General features: G+C 43.0%; 1 protein-coding gene across 1 annotated transcript in view; it reads right to left on the bottom strand.

Moving 5' to 3' along the window:
• LOC147733785 (transient receptor potential cation channel subfamily M member 1-like) overlaps window positions 1-19,775 on the bottom strand; it is a 220,837-nt gene that overhangs the window by 36,057 nt on the left and 165,005 nt on the right. Inside the window, exon 16 of the mRNA XM_086958380.1 lies at window positions 3,448-3,468. Coding sequence (XP_086814506.1) covers window positions 3,448-3,468 — 21 coding nt within the window. The remainder of the gene's footprint in view (window positions 1-3,447; window positions 3,469-19,775) is intronic.

Raw genomic sequence — 19,775 nt, 5'->3', positions numbered from 1 at the left:
CATCGGGTCTCCCCCATGTTTCCATTGTGCAGTGCACTCAGGAGTGTAGTACCAGTAGTGAACTAGTTGAAGAAATATTCTCTTACCCTCTGCACTGCATGCTGTGGTGCTAGCTCGGTTATGGGTGTCTGCCCATTCTTTTGGTGTAAATTGTCGCCCCCATTCAGTCTCTCATCTTTTGCTGTGCAGACGACTCAAGTACTGTCTGTGGTGCATTTAAAAAGGTGTAGATGTCAGACAGAAGAAGTTTGCCAGATTTGCGGGTGATGTGCTATTTTTCAAAGGGAAATAAAGGTCTGGTCACATGTGGTAGTGCTGACGGCTGCATGACCCAATGTCTAATGGTCTTATATTGCCAAATTGCTGAGGAAGGTACACAATAGCCGCTCAGCATTTGTTGAAAATCCATTATATCATTGTGATCAAAGATGTCACCTATTCTTTTGCAGTTTGCATGTTGCCATGCTAAATAGGCTGTACCCTCGGACGCCAGTGGAAAATCTGGGTTCCCCAATGTCGGGGTTTGCGATGAGATGGGGTGGACAATGCCTTCGGTATTTGTACTTTGTCCTAAGTGCCCATCACAGCCCGGAGCACTGGGCAGATGTATATTCCCATGGGCCGGTGGGATGTGGGCAGCCAAGGAATCCTCCACATGTCAATTCCAGCAATTTCCTGCTCAATAAAACACAAGTGCTTTTCAGTGGTTTTCAGTGGTTGGCCTAGCCCATTCAACTAAATAGCAGAGCTGCGCTGTCTGGTAATAATGCACGAGATGGAGAAGTCCTAGTCCGCCCTCTGCAGGGGACATATACGTCAAGCGTTTGGTGATACGGGCCCTTTTGCCTGTCCATATGTATTACTCTAGCAAATGTTGTTGTTTATTAAGGACAGGGGGCGGAGGGCAGTAGGGGCAGGGTCTGCATAACATATAGGATCTTAAGGAGGAGTGTCATTTTAACTGCCGCCAACCTCCCCGGCCAGGACAGTTCATAATTCTTCCATTGCTGTACTTCTGTTTGTGTGTTTGTCAGGAGAATGCTGTAGTTACTGTCTGCTATCTGCTGTACTGTGGGTAGAGGAGGAGATCCAAATACACCACGCCCTGTGTAACCCACGTAAAGAAAAAGTCCACTTATGGTATCTTGATCCTCAGGTAGGACCGTAAGGCTAAGTAGGTGTGCTTTTTGAGAGTTCATCTTGAGCCGGAGACCCTCTCAAAAGTCTCAAATTCTTGTAGAAAAGCCAACATTGAAAGAATGGGATCCGCCAGTGTCATCATGATGTCATCAGCATAGAGCGCCAATTTGTGGTCCCTGCCACCCATCAGGATAACAAAGACCACCCTCACCCGTGCTGCGAAATTCTATAGTAGCATGATCTTGGACTGCTTTCATGATCGTTTCCTTCTGGTTATAGTAGTGGAGATAGGTAAGGATGCCCTGAGGCATCCCTTGTGAACTCGCTGGTACAATCAAAGAGAGTACCGCTAGTTCTGGTGACACATAATGGAAGAGTGCAGCAAAAAACCCTCGATGCGTATTTTGCACTTTTTGGGTCGATTTTCAAGATCCTCCACTTGGTACCACAATTCCACGTTCTTATCTTGAAGGTTCAAAAGTTCACGGCGGTGGGTGTCTTATTCCTTGTTCCGGGAGTCACTGATCTGCTCCAAGGTGTCGACTCTTTGTTCCAGCTTTATCCCATTTATCTCCTGAGTTCCTTAACGCCTGCAGTTATTTCTTGCTTCAGGGTGGCGATGTTCATCGTTAAAGGGTTAAATAGGGCTTTGAGGAAGGACCTGGTTACAGATGACTCATCCCCCGCTTGAAATGGATCTGTGAGGACCGCAGCTTCGCCAGTCTGTATCTTCTTGGGTGGGGGTTTGGTGAGCAGGTCCTTAATGGTCTCATCTTTCTTGGCAGCCCCTCAGGCTGTAGCTTGTAGGGGCGGGTTGCTCTGGTCGAGCGGTCAATGACCCACAGAACACGCCCCCTCTGCGTATGACTTCGCAAGAGGTACTAGTATCGGCTCCTTTACTGCAATATGTATTCTAGTGGGGGGGCGCACCGCTGCGCCCAAGCACACTGACTCACCAAGCCTAAAATCACCAAGTCAGCCAGAGTCAGTAGGCCGCGGTCCAATTGTAGTGCCCTGGCGAGTGTCGCCCCCCAGCAGCCCAGGCCAGCACTATTGTGTCACAGTGCGTCTCTGCAGGCCTACACCACTGGCAAGCACGTCCAACTCTCTGCTGGTCGCACAGCCCCAAACAGATGCAAACTCTCTCTCCTGACTAGGGAGCTCGCAGGCACAGCTTGGGACGCGCATCCGGGATCCGGCGAGGCTGTCACACGCCACCCGCAGGGTCTGCACTGCCCCGTGGCTCTCCTCACCTGGGCCCAGCGATCACCGTACCCTCCACCACCACAGCACATCCGGGAGGACCCAACTCTGCGCCCATAGTCACGCCTATGAGAACACGTCCTCCTCGCTGTGTCTTGGATGGAGTTCAGGCTGCACAACTCCCGCTCATCTCTGGTCATCTGGCCTTGCTCCGCGTTAGCGCTATCTTGCATCCCTGCCCTCTGAGAATACACCAGGCCACTGCGGTCGTTCTGGTACCTAGAGGCAGCAACCAATGGTGTTGCCAAGTTCAAACAGTCCCCATGAGCCCAGGGAGGCAGTTGCTGGGTACCACGGGACCGGTGATCTCGTTCATGTGGCAATAAAAGTAGCAGGTGGCAGAGCTTCTAAAAAGTGCTACCGCTCGGTAGCCATCTTCGCCAAGCCCCATTGGCCTCATTGAGCATTGAGGAAGAAACTTTACAGAGGAATGACTGGCTTACACCTGTAAAAGGGCGTAAGGGAGTACGTTAGACTGTATTCACAAAAAAACTGGCATGTCATCAAATTAAGTGTGTAAAACATATGTGTGAGCCATTTATGGACTGTTAAGTTTTCTCTAAAAAGGTACTTATTGGTGCATCCCGGGTTGAATCAGGGAAGTTTCTTGCGAACTTCCATTAAACGAGGTGCGAACTATTTCGATTTGGGGATGTGCAAACTTCTTAAGTGCATTTCCCACACTTTACCAACACAATTAGGTGCTACTGCAGAAAGTGTGGGAAGGAGCACCAATTACCAAAGTATTCACAGAGGTGGGTGTTTGAAGAATGTGAAAATTAGGGGGGAAATATTCACAATGCGCAAAGAAAAGATTTTAAAAGTTAATTTACAAATGAAAGGGACAGTGTTATGATTGAACGCTCAACTCAGTGAATATTGCTAAAAAGAAACAAAGGGTAGGACATACACCACATCTAACTGTGATTTTTTATTCTAAACGTGGCTTTGGGTGCACACAGCCCATTTGCAACAGTATTTTGTAAATACATTTGAAAAAAAGAGTTTATAAACATAACTATTCGCCTAACCACTTTGACTTACGGTTTATTTCCATTGCATAGACTACACAGCAATCCAGCAGCCGAAAAAAAGCCAGACAAGGAAATATGTTAAGAGGTCAAGGGACATCAATTACTATTGATATGCAGAGACAACATGGATGTATTGCAAGCACAGTTCTGAAAAACAGAACACACAGTAGAGTTCAAAACACTGTCTCCAAATGTTGTAGTTTAAAAAGAAAATCTCGAGAAAGCATGAACACTTTCTATTTAAAAGATCAATGCACCTGCTTGAATCACATTTAATTGACAAATGTTCAGAGTTTAGCCTTGAAACAATATAGTACATTTTTTATTTTGCATACTTGAATACCTTCTTAAATAAATGTCAGCAAGTAAGTATATTTTTGAATGGATTTAATGTTCCTGTTCTGATTACCATTGTTTTAAATAGATTTAGTTTGCACCCTTTTAAAGTGATAGCTCATTGACACTAGTAGAAATACAAAATAAGTTTATAATGTATTCAGTGATGCTTTCAAACTATTTTGTCTAAATTCTCAATACTTACACAGATTCATGTTATACTACATTTCCTATTAAATAAATGTCTTTGATTAGAGAAGAATTGCTAACTTTGAGAGGTCAGTAATAAATCCAGTACTTTTGATGTGGAAAGAAGCATAAGTTATTAGAATGCCTTTTGGTTATTACCATTAAAACGGTATTACCCACGAGGAGCATAGCTTGGCCGAGGAGAAAGATGGCAGCGTGTGCCTGCAAATGGGAACGGATCCATCGCTAAATCATCTAGGAGTACTATTATCTTGGTGCAAATCCCTAACCTGAACTCTGATGCTGACCTCGAATTAGGTCCGCCATAGTGCTCTGCGACTACCAACACGCAACAGAGACCGAGCGATGTCAACACTTACCATTGCTCACATCAAGTAAATCCTGGAGTACAACAACATTGATATAAACACCAAGTAAGAAATCCTCATCTGTCCTAACGTACCGACTGCACAACACATTACTCGCATGCTGAATAATATCTGAGCGGTAGCGGAGCTCTGCCATAGGAGATTGAAGCTGCAATAGTCTTCAAAATGGCTCCTTAGCATGGTATAGCTGGGGCAAAGGTGGGTACACCTGATGGCCATGCCTAGGGTGATTAACTGGCTGGGTGCAAATTCAGGACCGTCAGTGTAAAAATTCAGGAAAGAAGGTCAAAATTCATGACAAAAATTCAGGATAGAAGGTCAAAATTCTGGAAAAAAATCAGGATAGAAGGTCCAAATTCAGGACAAAAATTTGGGACAAAACATACGTTTTACAGACATATCAGAGGAGGTCACACAATAGTAAAAAAGTAAATAGACAATCAAAATAAGTACAAGTCAAAATAAGTTTGTATAAGGTTTAGGCTATCATGCACCTCATAGTTTTTCAGTATGGGCGCAGCTTTGCAAAGGGACATCAGGCGCTTTCTGCAATCACGATTTGTACAGGAGAAGGCAACCACATGCTGTCACTATAATAGGGCCCATTGTCATTCTATCTGTGATAATGGTCTGCAGTCTCAGAATGACAATGGGCCAGTCCACAGCCTTTGCGTGATCAGGGAGGGGTTGCTGCAGGCCGCCTCTCCAGATTAAAAGACAAGAGCGAGAGGCCCTGAGTGGAAACTTTTAAACTCATGGGGCCTCTCGCAGGGGAACAACATACCGTCCTGAAATTCCCCAATTTGATTTTAGTATGATGTCTGTAAGGCGTCCGTTGCATAGACTTCAAAAGTATTACTATCAAGAGCTTTCCCTAACAAATGTGCAGCGGATCTCCGCCCGCATTTCAAAGCTACTTATTCCTTCAAATTGCGGAACTCTGATTCATGGTAAGAGCTCTTGTAAAGTGTGCGACTATTGCTTTAAGATGCATAGCAACACCCACCATCCAGAATGGGGGACTCCATGATCTCTCGCAATGTGCTCTGAGGCTTTGGGAATCGGAACCTGAATGTGCGCTTAATGCTTTCTAACACATACGCTTTGCAGTTCTCCTGCAATTCCGCCAAACTGCACAACCTTTCACCGCTTTTCACAGTGTATATGCACTCTAGCATTTCTCTCTGTGCGCCACTTACAACTACTCAACAGGGTGGCCAAGACCGGCTCCTGCAGTACACGCTGAAACAGGCACACCTGCTACGCGCTGTAATTAATTAATCAACAACTGCCTTACGCTCCCTGCCATTAGCGCTACACAGCTCCACAACATTCTCAAAAAACCATTGGGATTTATAACACTTGTTCTTTTTGGTGCGATGGGTGGCTTGGAATTTGAGCCCTGGTTCCGTACGTTCTGGCTCAGTGCTCCATGTGACAGGCTGAGTGACAGAGCGACCTGTCTACACCTTACTCTATCCCATAATATAGAGCACACAAACAGAGGCCCATTGGAAGCAGAACGACACTACTAATGCAGTCACAGCCTGCGCCTGAGTCATCCACAGGAGCTAACAGCAGCACTGTCACAAACAGGAAGTGCTTCTTTTTGCACCATGCCTACTCTGCTGGATTTAAGCTCTCAGAATCACAGGTAATGCGCTAGTACTTTCAATCGACTGACTGAGGCACACAGCAGCTTCTTTCAGGCCTTTCTTAATTTTGGCCCCAGTTTTTCCTCTCAATAAGCCTCAATCATAGCATTACCAGGCTGAAGCAAACCCGATCTCTAGACATGAAAGGATCTTGGGAGCTCTCTCAAGCAAAATGGCAGCTAAAGACTCTAAAATTTGCCTGGAAAGGGTCATAGCTGACCCGCCACATCCTGACTCGCCAATCAAACACAAAAGATGACATTAACACAACAATTGGCTGACGTTCATGACCTAGCCAAATCTACAAAGCATAACATAGAAGCTATGCAAAATGACATATTTGCTATTCACTCACACATCAAACAAATCAACACAAGGATTGCAAAGACAGAAAGCAGAATCAGCAACCTTGAAGATTTTGAGGTCAAATCACGCAAGAATATCTCAACCCATAATAGCACCACTCTAACCCTAACCAGAGAGCTAGCAACATAGGAAAATAAAAACAGAAGGGGGAACCTTCACAACTTTGGCATCCCTAAAGACGAAGAAGATGCAACAGGATCCTGCCTCCTTTTTCTGGAGAAATGGTTCTTATAGAACACAGACAGAAACTTTCAAAAGGACTTTGAACTTAAAAGGGCACACCGGGTACCCACAAGGAAAAACATTAACCAGACCCATCTATGCCCAATTGTGTGTAAAACAATCTATCAACATGTGGAAAGAATCATTGCATTCATGAAGAAACATAACCACATACTTTGAAAAGGTGACAAGTTCTTCATCTCACAGGACTACTCAAAGTCCACAGTTGTAACCCAGAAGACCTGGGGGGCCAGTAAACGTCACTAACGTGAGGTAAAGTAAATATTGTCAAAAGCTCATGCAAGAAAGTAGCATTAGGTGTATTTGACCCTGGAGCATAATGCGTAAAGTAGTTGTATGTAGTATCTAGATGTAGACAGATATCGAATTGTCACATTTTCATGCGCCTGGGCACTCCTATTAGGAGTAGCAGCTTCTTTTACATCAACTCAGAATGCCCTTCTTCCCCAGTTCTATTCAAGGGTTAGGAAGGAGAGGGATTTGGGCAGTGGATGCCCTGTCTTGTCTTTGGCCAAAGGGTATCCTTAGCCTTCCCATCTTTCTCTCTTCTTCTGAGATTCTTGATCAGGTTGAAATGAGAAGATTTTGTGGTGATACTGGTAGCTCCAGCATGGCCCTGCTCTGCTTGGTACCATCTGATAATGACATTGAGGATCAGCAAGGGATTCCTTTTTCTTCCAGTAATAATACCACTCCCCCACCCCCAGCGTTTCCCTGCCTTTAGGTCAAAACATTGACAGCATGAAGGTTGAAATTTCAGGGTAAGCGGTAAAGGGTGTCTTTGAGAGGGTGGCTTCCTCCATTCAGGCTTCTAAGAGAGCTTTCACCCTTTCTTCCCATTCCAGACATTGGGTTACTTTTCAGAAATGGTCTATGACTAAGTATTTAGTCCCACAGTCAGTTGAGCTGGTGAAGGTGCTGGATTTCCTGTAGGATGGTTTAAATCTGGTATTAAAGGCTTCCACTCCTAAGATCCAGTGGGTAGCCATTAGGGCTTTATGGATGCCTCGGTGTAATTTGCAAGATGCAAATGTGCTTGTTCAAAGTTTTTTAAAGGTGTTTCTGAATCTCAGACCTTTGACGAGGCCAGTGTACCCATCTTGGGATCTCTTTTTAGTCCCGGAGGTGTTGCAGAAGCCTCCTTTTAAACCTTTAAAGGGGTTATATTTGAGATTACATATCTTTAAAACTTTCTTCCTGGTTGAAATTATATCAGGGAGAAGGTTGGGGGAATTGTTTTTTATCAGTAAGGCATCTCTTCTTTAGGTTGTTCAGGGAGAGTATCATTTTACATCCTGGTCCTTCTTTCCTCCATTCTAAATTCTGTATTTCACTAAGACCAGGAGGTTATTTTACCAGTGTTTCATTCTAATCCTTCTTCCCCGGAGGAGGTGGAGTTACATTCTTTGTATGTTAAGCAGGCTATTCTGCTTTAATTGGATAGAGATTCTAATTTCAGGATTTCTTCTTCTTTGTTCGTGAATTTTTTGCCTGCTATGAAGGGTACTGAACCTTCCACTCAGACTCTGAGTAGGTGGATTAGGTTTCTCATTGCATTGGCATATAAAGAGGCAGGAACTCCTAGTTCAGTTGGGGTGGAGGGTAGATTCTTTTTTTTTATTTTTTATTTTAATTTTTTATTTGGCAAGCAAGTCATAGAAAAAACAATATACAATACATATTCTTAAACGTACATTTTAGAGTAATATCAGGGATAAGTCATATATTCAGAATGTTCATCAGATAATACAGCTTTGGCCCGAATCATGTAACAAAAAAAAAAAAAAAGGGAAGGCATTTCATCTTTAATACTCAAAAGTTATAATTATAAAAAAAGCAAGAGGTACAGCTTGTATCCTTTAGAAGTTATACAAAATTAATCCATATCTTTTCCATTTTGGCTACAGACTTTCGGCTTCTATCCTTAGCAAGGGCCTTTTCCATGGTATATATTTCATGTAATAGAGTTAGCCACTCTGTCATACTGGGTGGGTTCCGTGAGATCCAGGCTCTAGCTACCACCAATCTTGCACAGGACAAAGATATGTTTAGCCAACTTGTATTGTTGTTGCCCGTCGTATGTAAAGAAAGTAATACCATAGGTGCAGTGAGTGAAGTATAAATCAGTTGTTTTTGAAATAAAGTATTTTCTATTTCTTGCCAGTACTTTACCAGCATAGGGCATGAGTAAATCATATGGATGAGATCTGCTGCCACCAGATCACATTTACGACATTTAATGCGGTCGTTGTTTAAATTGTTCTGTGACCATTTGAATATTTTCAATGGAGTATGATATAATTGGCTGACCGTCCTATATAGTTGTAACTTTAAGCTATAGGAGTGAACTAATTTATTGATGTTAACAAAAGCATTTGAAATGTTCTGTGGTGTCACATTGATTCCTAATTTTAGCGTCCACTTTTGTGACAATCTTGGGCAGTCATCCGCATTATACTGACTAAGATGTTTGTATCCCATGCTAATTAGCGATTTCTTTTTCGTACCATACAAACAACCCCAAATGTCCGAGCTTGTAATTTTTTTCAGCTTCATTTTCCATATTAGATAATCCTTAATTTGCATATATTTGTATGTCATTGCGCCTGGCAAATTATAAAGCAATTGTAAAGTTGAGAACTGGAGGAAGCCATCTGGACCATATAGGTCTCCTGATATCTTAATTCCATAATTGGCCCATTCTCTTCCCATCTTATCGCCAAAAATAGCGGGTAGCCCAGGATTGTCCCAGAGTGGTAAGTCTGTATGAAAAAAGGAAGTATCACAAAATGTCAAAATCAAATTAAAAATCCCTACAGCATCCCTTGCTGTCTTAAATTTAACTCGTTTGAAAAAGTTTGGGTCTTGTACTCTTGCTAAGAATTGATTTGAGTTTGTACCTAGCATAAATTGGTAGAAAAAGAAAGTTTGGTTTTTATTTAGTAAGCTCTTGACCTGTCCTAAAAATGATGCAAAAAAGTAAGACTTGAAATCCGGAAATACCAGTCCTCCCTTTTCTAGGGGTAGTTTTAGTAGAGCCATCGACCTTCTAGGTTTTTTATAGCTCCAAATAAAACTGCTGCAGATTCCTTCTAGTTTCCTAAAAAATATATTATTAACTCGGAGAGGAATAGAATGGAAGAAATATAAAAATTTGGGCAAAATGTTCATTTTAATCAAACTGATTCGGCTCAGGATATTAAGTGGGAATTTATGCCAATTTTAAGCACCGTTGTCACTTCTTTTAGTAAGGGGTCGTAGTTTAATTTGTTTATTTCATTGATTTTGGAAGAGATTTTCACCCCTAAATACACGGCTGAGTTACATTTTCCTGTAACTACTTAATTAGTTTGATGATCCATAATAGTTTGTGTTTTATTCAAGTTTAACTTGTAGCCTGAAATATCACCAACATTTTTTGCTTCATCTTTTATTTCAATTAGTGAATCCGTTACATTTGTGGTGTAAATAGCTAGGTCGTCTGCATATGCAGTTATTTTAAGAGTTTTATGTTCATGTTTTACCGGTATTATTTTATCTTGGTTCTGCAGAGCATTAATGAAGGGTTCCATTGAAAGAGCAAACAGCAGGGGTGAAAGTGGGCACCCCTGCCTGGTCCCCCTGGAAATTGCAAAGGTTGGTGAAAGTAACCCCGCATAGCTAATTTTAGCATTGGGATCCTATATATAGCCTGTATGCTTCTAAGAAACCGATCTTTAAAACCAAACTGAATTAACACTTTACACAGATAATCCCACCCCACTCGGTCAAACGCTTTTTCTGCGTCCAAAAGTATCATGCCGAGTGGGGTGAGATTAGTTGCAGCTACATCAAATGCTGTGATCGCCATGTTAACATGAGCTGTGGTATCCCTTCCAACTACGAAACCATGTTGTTGTTCATTAACTAAATATGGCATGAGGGGTGCCAATCGCATAGATAGTAGCTTGGAGTAAGCCTTAGCATCAGTGTTTATTAAAGAGATTGGTCTATATGACCCACATTCAGTCGGTGGTTTCTTTTTTTTCAGAAAAAACATGATTTTCGCGGTTGATTCCGGAGCCTTTCCTGTTGTGCTAATAGAGTTCACAACTAAACAGAAGAGGGGTAGTATTTCTTCCGCACAGATTTTATACAATTCAACTGGAAGTGTATCCTCCCCTGCCGCTTTGTTAGATGGGAGGGAAAACACGGCTAAGCGTAGTTCTTCTATTGTGTAATTCTCATCCAAATTGTCTAGAATATCCTGATCTAAATATTGTTTTACAGGGAGTTTATCATTTAAATAGGATTGAATCTGATTTGCAATGTTCCCGGTCTCTGGAGTGTATAATTTTTCATAATAAGAACCGATTATTCCATTATTTGTATAGGCTGCAAATACAGAATACCATTAGGGCCTTTTATAGATTTAATTAGTGTTGATGCTCGGTCTTCAGCCACCTTGTAAGCCAAAAGCTTTCCTACTCGATCTCCACATTCATATTGTGAGAGTCTATATTTATGTATCTTACAGCTGTTTTTTTCTCTAAGAGAGCTTTTGATATCTGAACGTAAAATCAGAAGTTTATTTTCCAATAGCAAGATATCAGCCCTACTCATCACCCCGGCGCTAAGACTATCAGCTAATTGTTTTTCAGTATGTAAGATATTATCCGTCAGTGTCTTTGTCTCCTTTTTTCTTATTGCGTTTTGTTTGAAAATATATTGTTGAGTTACTCCTCTGATGGAGGCCTTACAGGTATCCAAACCAAAAAGAGGAGCATAGAGGTACTGATAGGATCACCCTCCAGACAGGACTTTACATAACCAAAGAGATTCTATCAAAAAAGTGAATAAAGTGATAGTTTTTATTTTTAATTTTTGTTAATAGACGTGGTACTAGGCTCTCTCTTAGAAATGAAAAGATGAGAGCACAATGTGCTTGTTAAAATACCCCTCACACACTAAAAAACCGTTAGTGTCATGCTTCATCATAGGGGTCTTCCCGCCCCTATAACGGGACGGGGCGTGCTACGACCAAACGAACTACGCGGGAGCACTTAAGTTGTGACAGAGGCTATGTGTGGGTGCATGGGTATCAGTGACAGTGTAGGGACCTAACACTAGTGAGTGCAAAAAAGTGAGAAAAATGGAAAAAATTAAAAATTCCCTGGCATAGTAGAAAAAAAATATACTTTATTGACTTCTCTAGCTGGGAACGTTAAGAAGGGGTTGTGAGGTAGAGCATTAGCTAACTACCTAGTCGACATGTTTCGTAAGCAGTCCCCTACTGCTTACTCATCAGGACCAAATAGTGATCCCTACTTTTACATACTCAGTTCTATGAGAATTTGCCTACTGTCCTACAAACAAAACAGCAAAAATCAGCTGAATGTTTGTGCTTCGGGGCATGAGTTGGCCCAAGTGAAGCAAAAGCAATGTGCTAAAAATGGACCTAATATGGTCTCTGTAAAGGAAAAAGAAAGAGAAAAGAAACCAACATATATGCATGAATTAGCATCTTAATCTGAATGGGAATGCAGACAGAAAGTTGTATACCACAATAGGGCAAAAACCGCCTTATATCTCTAAAGGCAGTCCTGTACCTATATGTAATCACATAGGTAAAAACCTTACATCTATCGAGATCGGCTGTATTTCGCCACATTGTTCTCGTTTTAGACGCGTGGTGACCTCAATTTATGGGTACACCATCATCTCATCCTACACACCAGCAAGCATAACTCCATGCATTCAAAACAAACCACAATTGACAGAGGAAAAGGACCCTCCTTTGCATTCTCCACACAAGACAGAAAATGCTGAAAAGCAATCAGCGTTAAGCGTTTCACCCGTTTCACAACCCCGTCAGAGGGGTAAATACATACTTTTGTCCGTAATTTTCAGAGCCCCATGAGCTTGCAGGCGAGGGGTATTCTGCGCGGTTTACTGTAGAAAACAAAACCGCACTCGGTATTATTTACTGAATAAATGCGGATTTTTTAAGTCGTTCGTTCTATCCCAGTGACCCATTTATTAAAGACTCGAGGTCAGAGTCTATTACTCACATGTCCGGCAGGTAATGAACCCTTGTTCCTACCCCCGTGCTACTCCGACGATTGCCCGGCTCGTGTGTCTCATGTTGCTTAAAAGCTTGCATATCCGCGTTGTCATTCTGGAGGGTGCGGCCCACTACGCCGAAGCTAGAGCGTGAACCGCTCAAGATGGCCGCCACCTGATGGCACAATCGAGGGGAAAAAACGGAAGTGTTTCCGCGCTGTTCATTGCTGCAATTCAAGTTTACTAGAAACGCAATGATCGTTATAGAAACGCTAATAATGCAATTTATAATGTATTTTATAGGACTACAGCATTAGCAATTATGCATTATATTTTTTATATGCTTTCTCTTCTAATGCACAATCGGATACAAGGGGATTGGTGTGAGTAATCTGGGTCAAAGGAATTGGTTACAACTGGCTCCAGGGTATGTCGTCATTCAGCCCAGTTTTGTGTGACTGAATGCGGAACACCCATCTCTGCTCTTTCTCCAGTAGGAATCTTTCGTTGCTAACCAGTTCTATTACAGTCCATGTGATCTCCTCTGGTTTGTGATTCCTTTCTAAGAAATGGTTCGTGAGTTTTGTACTTGATTTCCTGCATTTTATAGTGCTCTTATGCTCCCCTATCCTGATTTTCACTGCCCTGCTTGTCATTCCTACATATTCAAGTTTGCAGGGGCAGGTAATCAGGTATATCACATTGGCACTATTGCAGTTACTGAAACTTCTTTGCTCCCAAACGGTACCATTGTTAAAGGTTATCTTCTTGGTTTTCTTAGTTAGACCACAAACTCTGCAACCTCCACATGGGTAGTGTCCCTGAACAAAATTAGGATTTCTTTGTATACTGTTGTTACTCAGTTTTGGTCTTGTATGGACCAGAACATCTCTCAGGCTTTTTGCTCTTTTATGTGCAAACAAAGGTTTCGGTATTTGCATGCCACCACTGTTCAAAATTTTCCAATTTCTGTTGATAATTTTGGTCACTAAATTCGAACTGGTGTTATATGTGGTCACACAAATTGGCCGTTTCTCTTCCTCCTTTGGTGTTTTTGCTTCCAAGAGACTTTCGCGGCAGTTGTTTTTAGCCCGTGTGTATGCCTGGTTAATGATACGATCAGGGTACATTCGGGCCTTCAGTTTTCTTTTGAGGTCATCTGATTGTCTTTTGAAATTAGCAATTTCAGTGCAATTTCTGCGTAAACGCAGAAATTGACCATATGGAAGGTTGTCCCGTAGATGTTTAGGATGGAAACTGTTGTACATTAAGAGACAGTTCTTAGAGGTGCTCTTGAAATGGGTCGTGGTCATCAATCTTCCATTCTTTGGGAATATGTTCAGATCAAGGAAAACCAAGTTACTTTTCGAGGTTGTGCTGGTAAATCTTAGAAAGTCGTCTTGTAAATTAAGCCATGTCAGAAATTGTTCAGAGTCTTTCTCATCTCCATCCCAGATGATCAGGATATCATCGATGTACCTTTTCCATAGCTTAATGTTGGATCTGAAAGGGTTAGTGGGATTCAATATTTTGGTCACCTCTAAGTGATGAACGTACAGACCAGCTATGCTAGGAGCGAATGTGCTTCCCATACTGGTCCTGTGTTTTTGTAGATATAGGGTGCCATTGTACTCAAAGAAGTTTTCTTTTAAGGCCAGAGAGCAACAGTTCATCACCACATTACGTGGTGTCTGGTATTCCCAGAAGTCTTCAAAAAGAAGATCCTCAATGATCTCCAAGGTGGCTTGATGTGGCAAACTGGTGTAAAGGCTTTCCACATCACAGCTAATTAATAGCTGGGTGTCGGGATCGAAACAGGCCTCTTCCAGAAGATTTAGAACATCTTTGGTGTCCCTAAGGTACGTGGATGTCCTTTGTACCATAGGTCTGAGAAAGGCATCAGCAAATCTGGAAACCGGCTCCAGGACAGACCCAATGCCGGAGACTATGGGTCGTCCCGGAGGGTTCTGGACGCTTTTGTGGATCTTGGGTAAGATGTATAGATAGGGGATTTTCGGATCCTTTTGGCAGAGGAAATCTCCTTCTTTCTTGGTGATCCAATCATGTGCTAGCGCCTCCTCTACCATTGTGCCAATTTTTGTCTGTATAGTTGTTGTGGGATCGATATGGAGAACCTCATAGTTTCTTTTATCCTGTAGTAGCCTCAGGCACTCGTTGTCATAATTCTCAATATTCTGTATGACGGTGGCACCGCCTTTATCGGCAGGCTTGATTATCACTCTCTTGTTGTTGCTAAGGTCAGGTAATGCTTGCCTTTCCTCGTTGGTAGTGTTATGAAAGACACGTTTCTCTAGAGGGTTGATGTTTTCCAACTCCATCATTACTGCCTTTTCAAAAGTGAGTAGTTCCACAGGTAGAGTGTTGTCCATAGGAGTAAACTTAGATTTTGGTCTTAAATTAGTATCTCCATGATCCGTTTCTTCATCTTTATCTTTAAAGAAAACATGCAGCTTTAGACGTCGCATGAATTCCTGCACCTCTTGGCAAAGATGGAATTTATCCATGCTGGCTGTAGGCACATAGCCTAAACCTTTCTCCAAGACTCTTTTTTGTGGAGGTGTTAATTCGATATCCGAAAGGTTCACGACCAAAGGTTGAGATTGGTCTATATGACCCACATTCAGTCGGTGGTTTCTTTTTTTTCAGAAAAAACATGATTTTCGCGGTTTTCCAGGATTCCGGAGCCTTTCCTGTTGTGCTAATAGAGTTCACAACTAAACAGAAGAGGTGAGGTTCCGTGACGATTGTAAGTGGTGTTTTCGACTCGCACGAATATGGTCGAGTCTGGTATCTATGAACCGCAAATGACGAGTTTAGTGGGTATGCGCAGTTTCGCTGTGCTAACCTAGACCGTTCGTCTGTTTCGTGGGTTTATACCCCTGTACCCACGGGTTCCATCTTAGATATGGCATCCATTTTGTCTCTTGCCCTCAAGTAGCCAGCGAACGGACGCTGTCCGCTTCGCGACCCTGGGATTCCCAAGACTCTTGCGGAAGACACGTTTCCTTTGAAAGTGTCTTTATGATGAGGGGGATGATGTTGTAAGGCAGATGGCCCCGCTCGAGGCTCATCTTGCCGTGCCGGTCTGTTGTCTCAGCCGTGCATCTCATTAGGCACGTCCCTTTGATGCCTGTAGCTCGTGTTTCCCGATACCACCCCTTTTACACCCTTTCCGATCTCCCCACTGTTTCTGCCTTCCTCTGCACCTGTCCTTGTTCCCTCTTCGATCTGTTTACTGCCGATTGGAATGTACTAATGGTGGGAAGATGGGTTTTTACAGTTGGGAACCACCAAATGTTTCTGTACTTATGTTCCGGACCTTGAATGCATCGAAGCGACCCCCCTCAGGGATAATTATGGGAACCAAGTTGTAAACCTTTGTGTACCATGTTAACCTAGGAGAGAAATATGTATAAAAAGGAGCGATCCACAGTAGCAAATTGAAGCAGATCCCGAAAACATACCCGTTGTGTACTTCTCGTGAATTCTGTGTTCCCTGCAGTAAATAAACCTCGAATCTTTGACGCCGAAGGAAGTGTCCCGTGTCTCTGTCATTTGTACGCCGGAACAGGTTACCCACGAAGGTTTCAGGTGTTGTCCCCTGGCACCGCTGGGTCTTAAATAACCCAGTCCTTCAGTGGGGTAGTATTTCTTCCGCACAGATTTTATACAATTCAACTGGAAGTGTATCCTCCCCTGCCGCTTTGTTAGATGGGAGGGAAAACACGGCTAAGCGTAGTTCTTATATTGTGTAATTCTCATCCAAATTGTCTAGAATATCCTGATCTAAATATTGTTTTACAGGGAGTTTATCATTTAAATAGGATTGAATCTGAATTGCAATGTTCCCGGTCTCTGGAGTGTATAATTTTTCATAATAAGAAGCGAATTGTTCCATTATTTGTATAGGCTGCAAATACAGAATACCATTAGGGCCTTTTATAGATTTAATTAGTGTTGATGCTCGGTCTTCAGCCACCTTGTAAGCCAAAAGCTTTCCTACTCGATCTCCACATTCATATTGTGAGAGTCTATATTTATGTATCTTACAGCTGTTTTTTTCTCTAAGAGAGCTTTTGATATCTGAACGTAAAATCAGAAGTTTATTTTCCAATAGCAAGATATCAGCCCTACTCATCACCCCGGCGCTAAGACTATCAGCTAATTGTTTTTCAGTATGTAAGATATTATCCGTCAGTGTCTTTGTCTCCTTTTTTCTTATTGCGTTTTGTTTGAAAATATATTGTTGAGTTACTCCTCTGATGGAGGCCTTACAGGTATCCCAAACTGAAAGAACACTAGCCGTGTCCATGTTATATGTGATAAACTCCTTTATATGTTTTTTGAGGGAAGTTACAAAAACCTCATCCGATAATAAATATCTTGGGAAAGTGAAAGGGCGCCCTTCTTTTACCCTTGGGGCTACTCCAAATGTAAATATAATCTGATTATGGTCAGAAGAAATTTTTGGCATAATCTGCATATATCCTAAGTTCATTAGTTTGTCTGAAGCCCACGCCAAATCTATCCTGGAGCAAAGTTTATGAGGAGACGAATAATATGTATATCCTGGTACCCCTGGATAAAGACAGCGCCATAGGCATTGTAGATTTATTTTTCTTGCACAATGCTCACGTTTTCAAAGATGCTTTTCTTGCTCATGAATTTGATGTCTGTACTGCTTATGATTTAAAAAGCATTACTGCACAGAGGATGAGTGTGTCATGGGTTGGAAATTTATTTTTGCTTGTGTTTATTCGCCAAATCGGATTAACAAAAGCAATTATGTTTAGGGCTCACTCGATGCTGGTTCGGCCTGTATTCTCCCCCACTCACCCCCAGGGCTCCTCTCAGCTGCCTTGCAGGCTCTGAGGAGTAATAAGCTCGAATGATTGGAAACCACTGGTTCTGGCTAGGGCTGGTCATTAGCACACAACTTGCAGGGTCTGTGTTTTTCTCCCATTATTCCCAAACTGCTGCACTTCCAGTACCAGTGCAGCCTCAAGTCTGCCTGGTGGAAATATTTCTGGTGGCGGGGCTCAGAATCACCCCACAGACATCCTGTGGCTTTAACCTGGCTGTTCGAGTTGATTCCACAGCAGGGCCTCTTCCTCAGCCAGGTAGTTTGGCACACCCAATACACTGGAGCCTGCCACAGTAGAGCAGGAGCACCCACCGAGAGAAGTCTGTCCCAGTACATCATGTGACCTCCTTGTCATGCATGACGTGACGCTTGCCGTGCCATGCTGTGAGCAGATCAGTCCCTCCTAAAACCACATTGACAGACAGGCTTCTTTGCATTTGCGGCTGACAGTTTAATTTTGTTGGTGTGAGGTTCTTTAACTCTTCTCTCTACGAGGCAGGCTCCAAAGCAGGACCCCGCCAACTCCCCTAACCAATCCTGGCACGGCTCTCACCAGTATGAGAGAAGCGTCAGGATTGGAGTCAGGACCAGTCCTAGGACTTTTGGGGCCCTGGGCAGAAAGGAAATGTGTGAGACCGCCCCTCTAATTTGCATACAGCCTGAAATCACAGAAATTGACATCATAGGAAGTGCCATCAATTGTCTATGGTTGAGCTACTTTGCAAGAGGCAACTTTCTTGGTGCGAATATCAATAAAACAATAACACAAATATTACCACAAATAAAACAGGCACCTTATTTATCCTTATTTCTTCCAGGCCTCTTTTTGCTGCCTTGTCTACCTGCTGTTGCCTGGCTGGGGTGAGACACGATTCCCCAGCACACCTGCACACCACCGAGAGAAGGGGGCTGGGCTGCCTTCCTGCACATACCCGCAGCGCAGGACACTCTTCCTGGCTCCTAGAGACCTCCTTTTGCCACTTTGTCAACCTGCTGTTGCCGAGCTGGGGTCATGCCGCGGAGAGAAGGGGGTGGGGCCCGCTGTAAAAACGCCTGCACATTCCCACTGCGTGGGAAGCTCACGCATGCGCTGTCTCCTCCCAGGCGAAGCCGGGGCCAAGGGCGGGCCTGTCTGCGCCCTCAGAGCCCGGAAGAGGCTGGGCTGGACCACCCCCTAAGATCTTCTATCTGGGACATTAAGGTACTGTTCAACTTTATTGTAAAACTGATAACTTTGAGGCCCAGTAGATGGGATCAGTCTCGCCAGCTACACTGTCTTACCGCTTCTACCAGAGCTGGCGTAAATACTTATTTGTCACCAACCACAGGATGAGGAAAAGAAAGGTGGCTGATGGTGTGGGCAGTGGTGCAGCAGGGAAAGGGAAATAGCTAGGAAAATAGCAAACCATGCTGGAAGCAACTGTCTGCCTGATCGAATCAACAGTTTTTAGTCGAATGGGAAGACATTTCAGACACACAAGTAGCGACCCCCCCCATGTGCCTTAGGTAATCCGACATCTACTAGAAGTGCAAGCCCCAGTAACCCACTAGTCATTTAAAACATCTTTAAAAGGGCTCCCTCTGCCCAAATTAGAAGCAACTCTTCTTTTACAACCCAGGCCCGACCGGTGGGCGCACGCTGAGATCCTTCCCAAAGAAAATGCTTTCTTGAATTTTAGGTAAGGTAGGGGGCTACCAAGTGAGACTGGCCACAATATGCAGCGGGTGACGTTTTGGCAAAAGCAGGAAGGAATCAGGCACCATTTCAAGAGCTACCCATGTGTGAGAAGTTAGCCTGGCATATGATGTCCACTAGTTCTAGTGGGCACCTTGCACCAGTCTAATCGACCCTTATTGATTGTGGTTGTAAAGTCAACCTTATAGAAAGCTATCCTAGTGGTAGCATAAACCAGCAGTCTTCAGGCTAAGACTTCAGTAGGCGAGTTAAGCAAGTTGTTTTACCATATATAATCCCTTAAATACTAAATGAAAGGACAGCACACAAGGTATATATCAAATATATATGTATTTATTCTAAACACAACCCCTCTGCACTCTTTATGAGGTCAGAGGTAAAAATACAATACAAGTCACACATTTAATATACGATAAGTTGCACAGTATACGTTATGTCCTAAGGGCCTCACAAACCATATACTAAGAAAGTGGTATAAGTACCATGTGAGAGTTAGAAAGCAGGCCTGGGGCCTGTGGAATCTCTGGGGCTACACTA

This window comes from Lissotriton vulgaris, chromosome 2_1 (genome assembly GCF_964263255.1).
Source record: "Lissotriton vulgaris chromosome 2_1, aLisVul1.2, whole genome shotgun sequence".
NCBI classification, from domain to species: Eukaryota; Metazoa; Chordata; class Amphibia; order Caudata; family Salamandridae; genus Lissotriton; species Lissotriton vulgaris.
The sequence above is the reverse complement of the archived record's forward strand: the minus strand, read 5'-3'. Positions and strand labels throughout refer to the sequence as shown.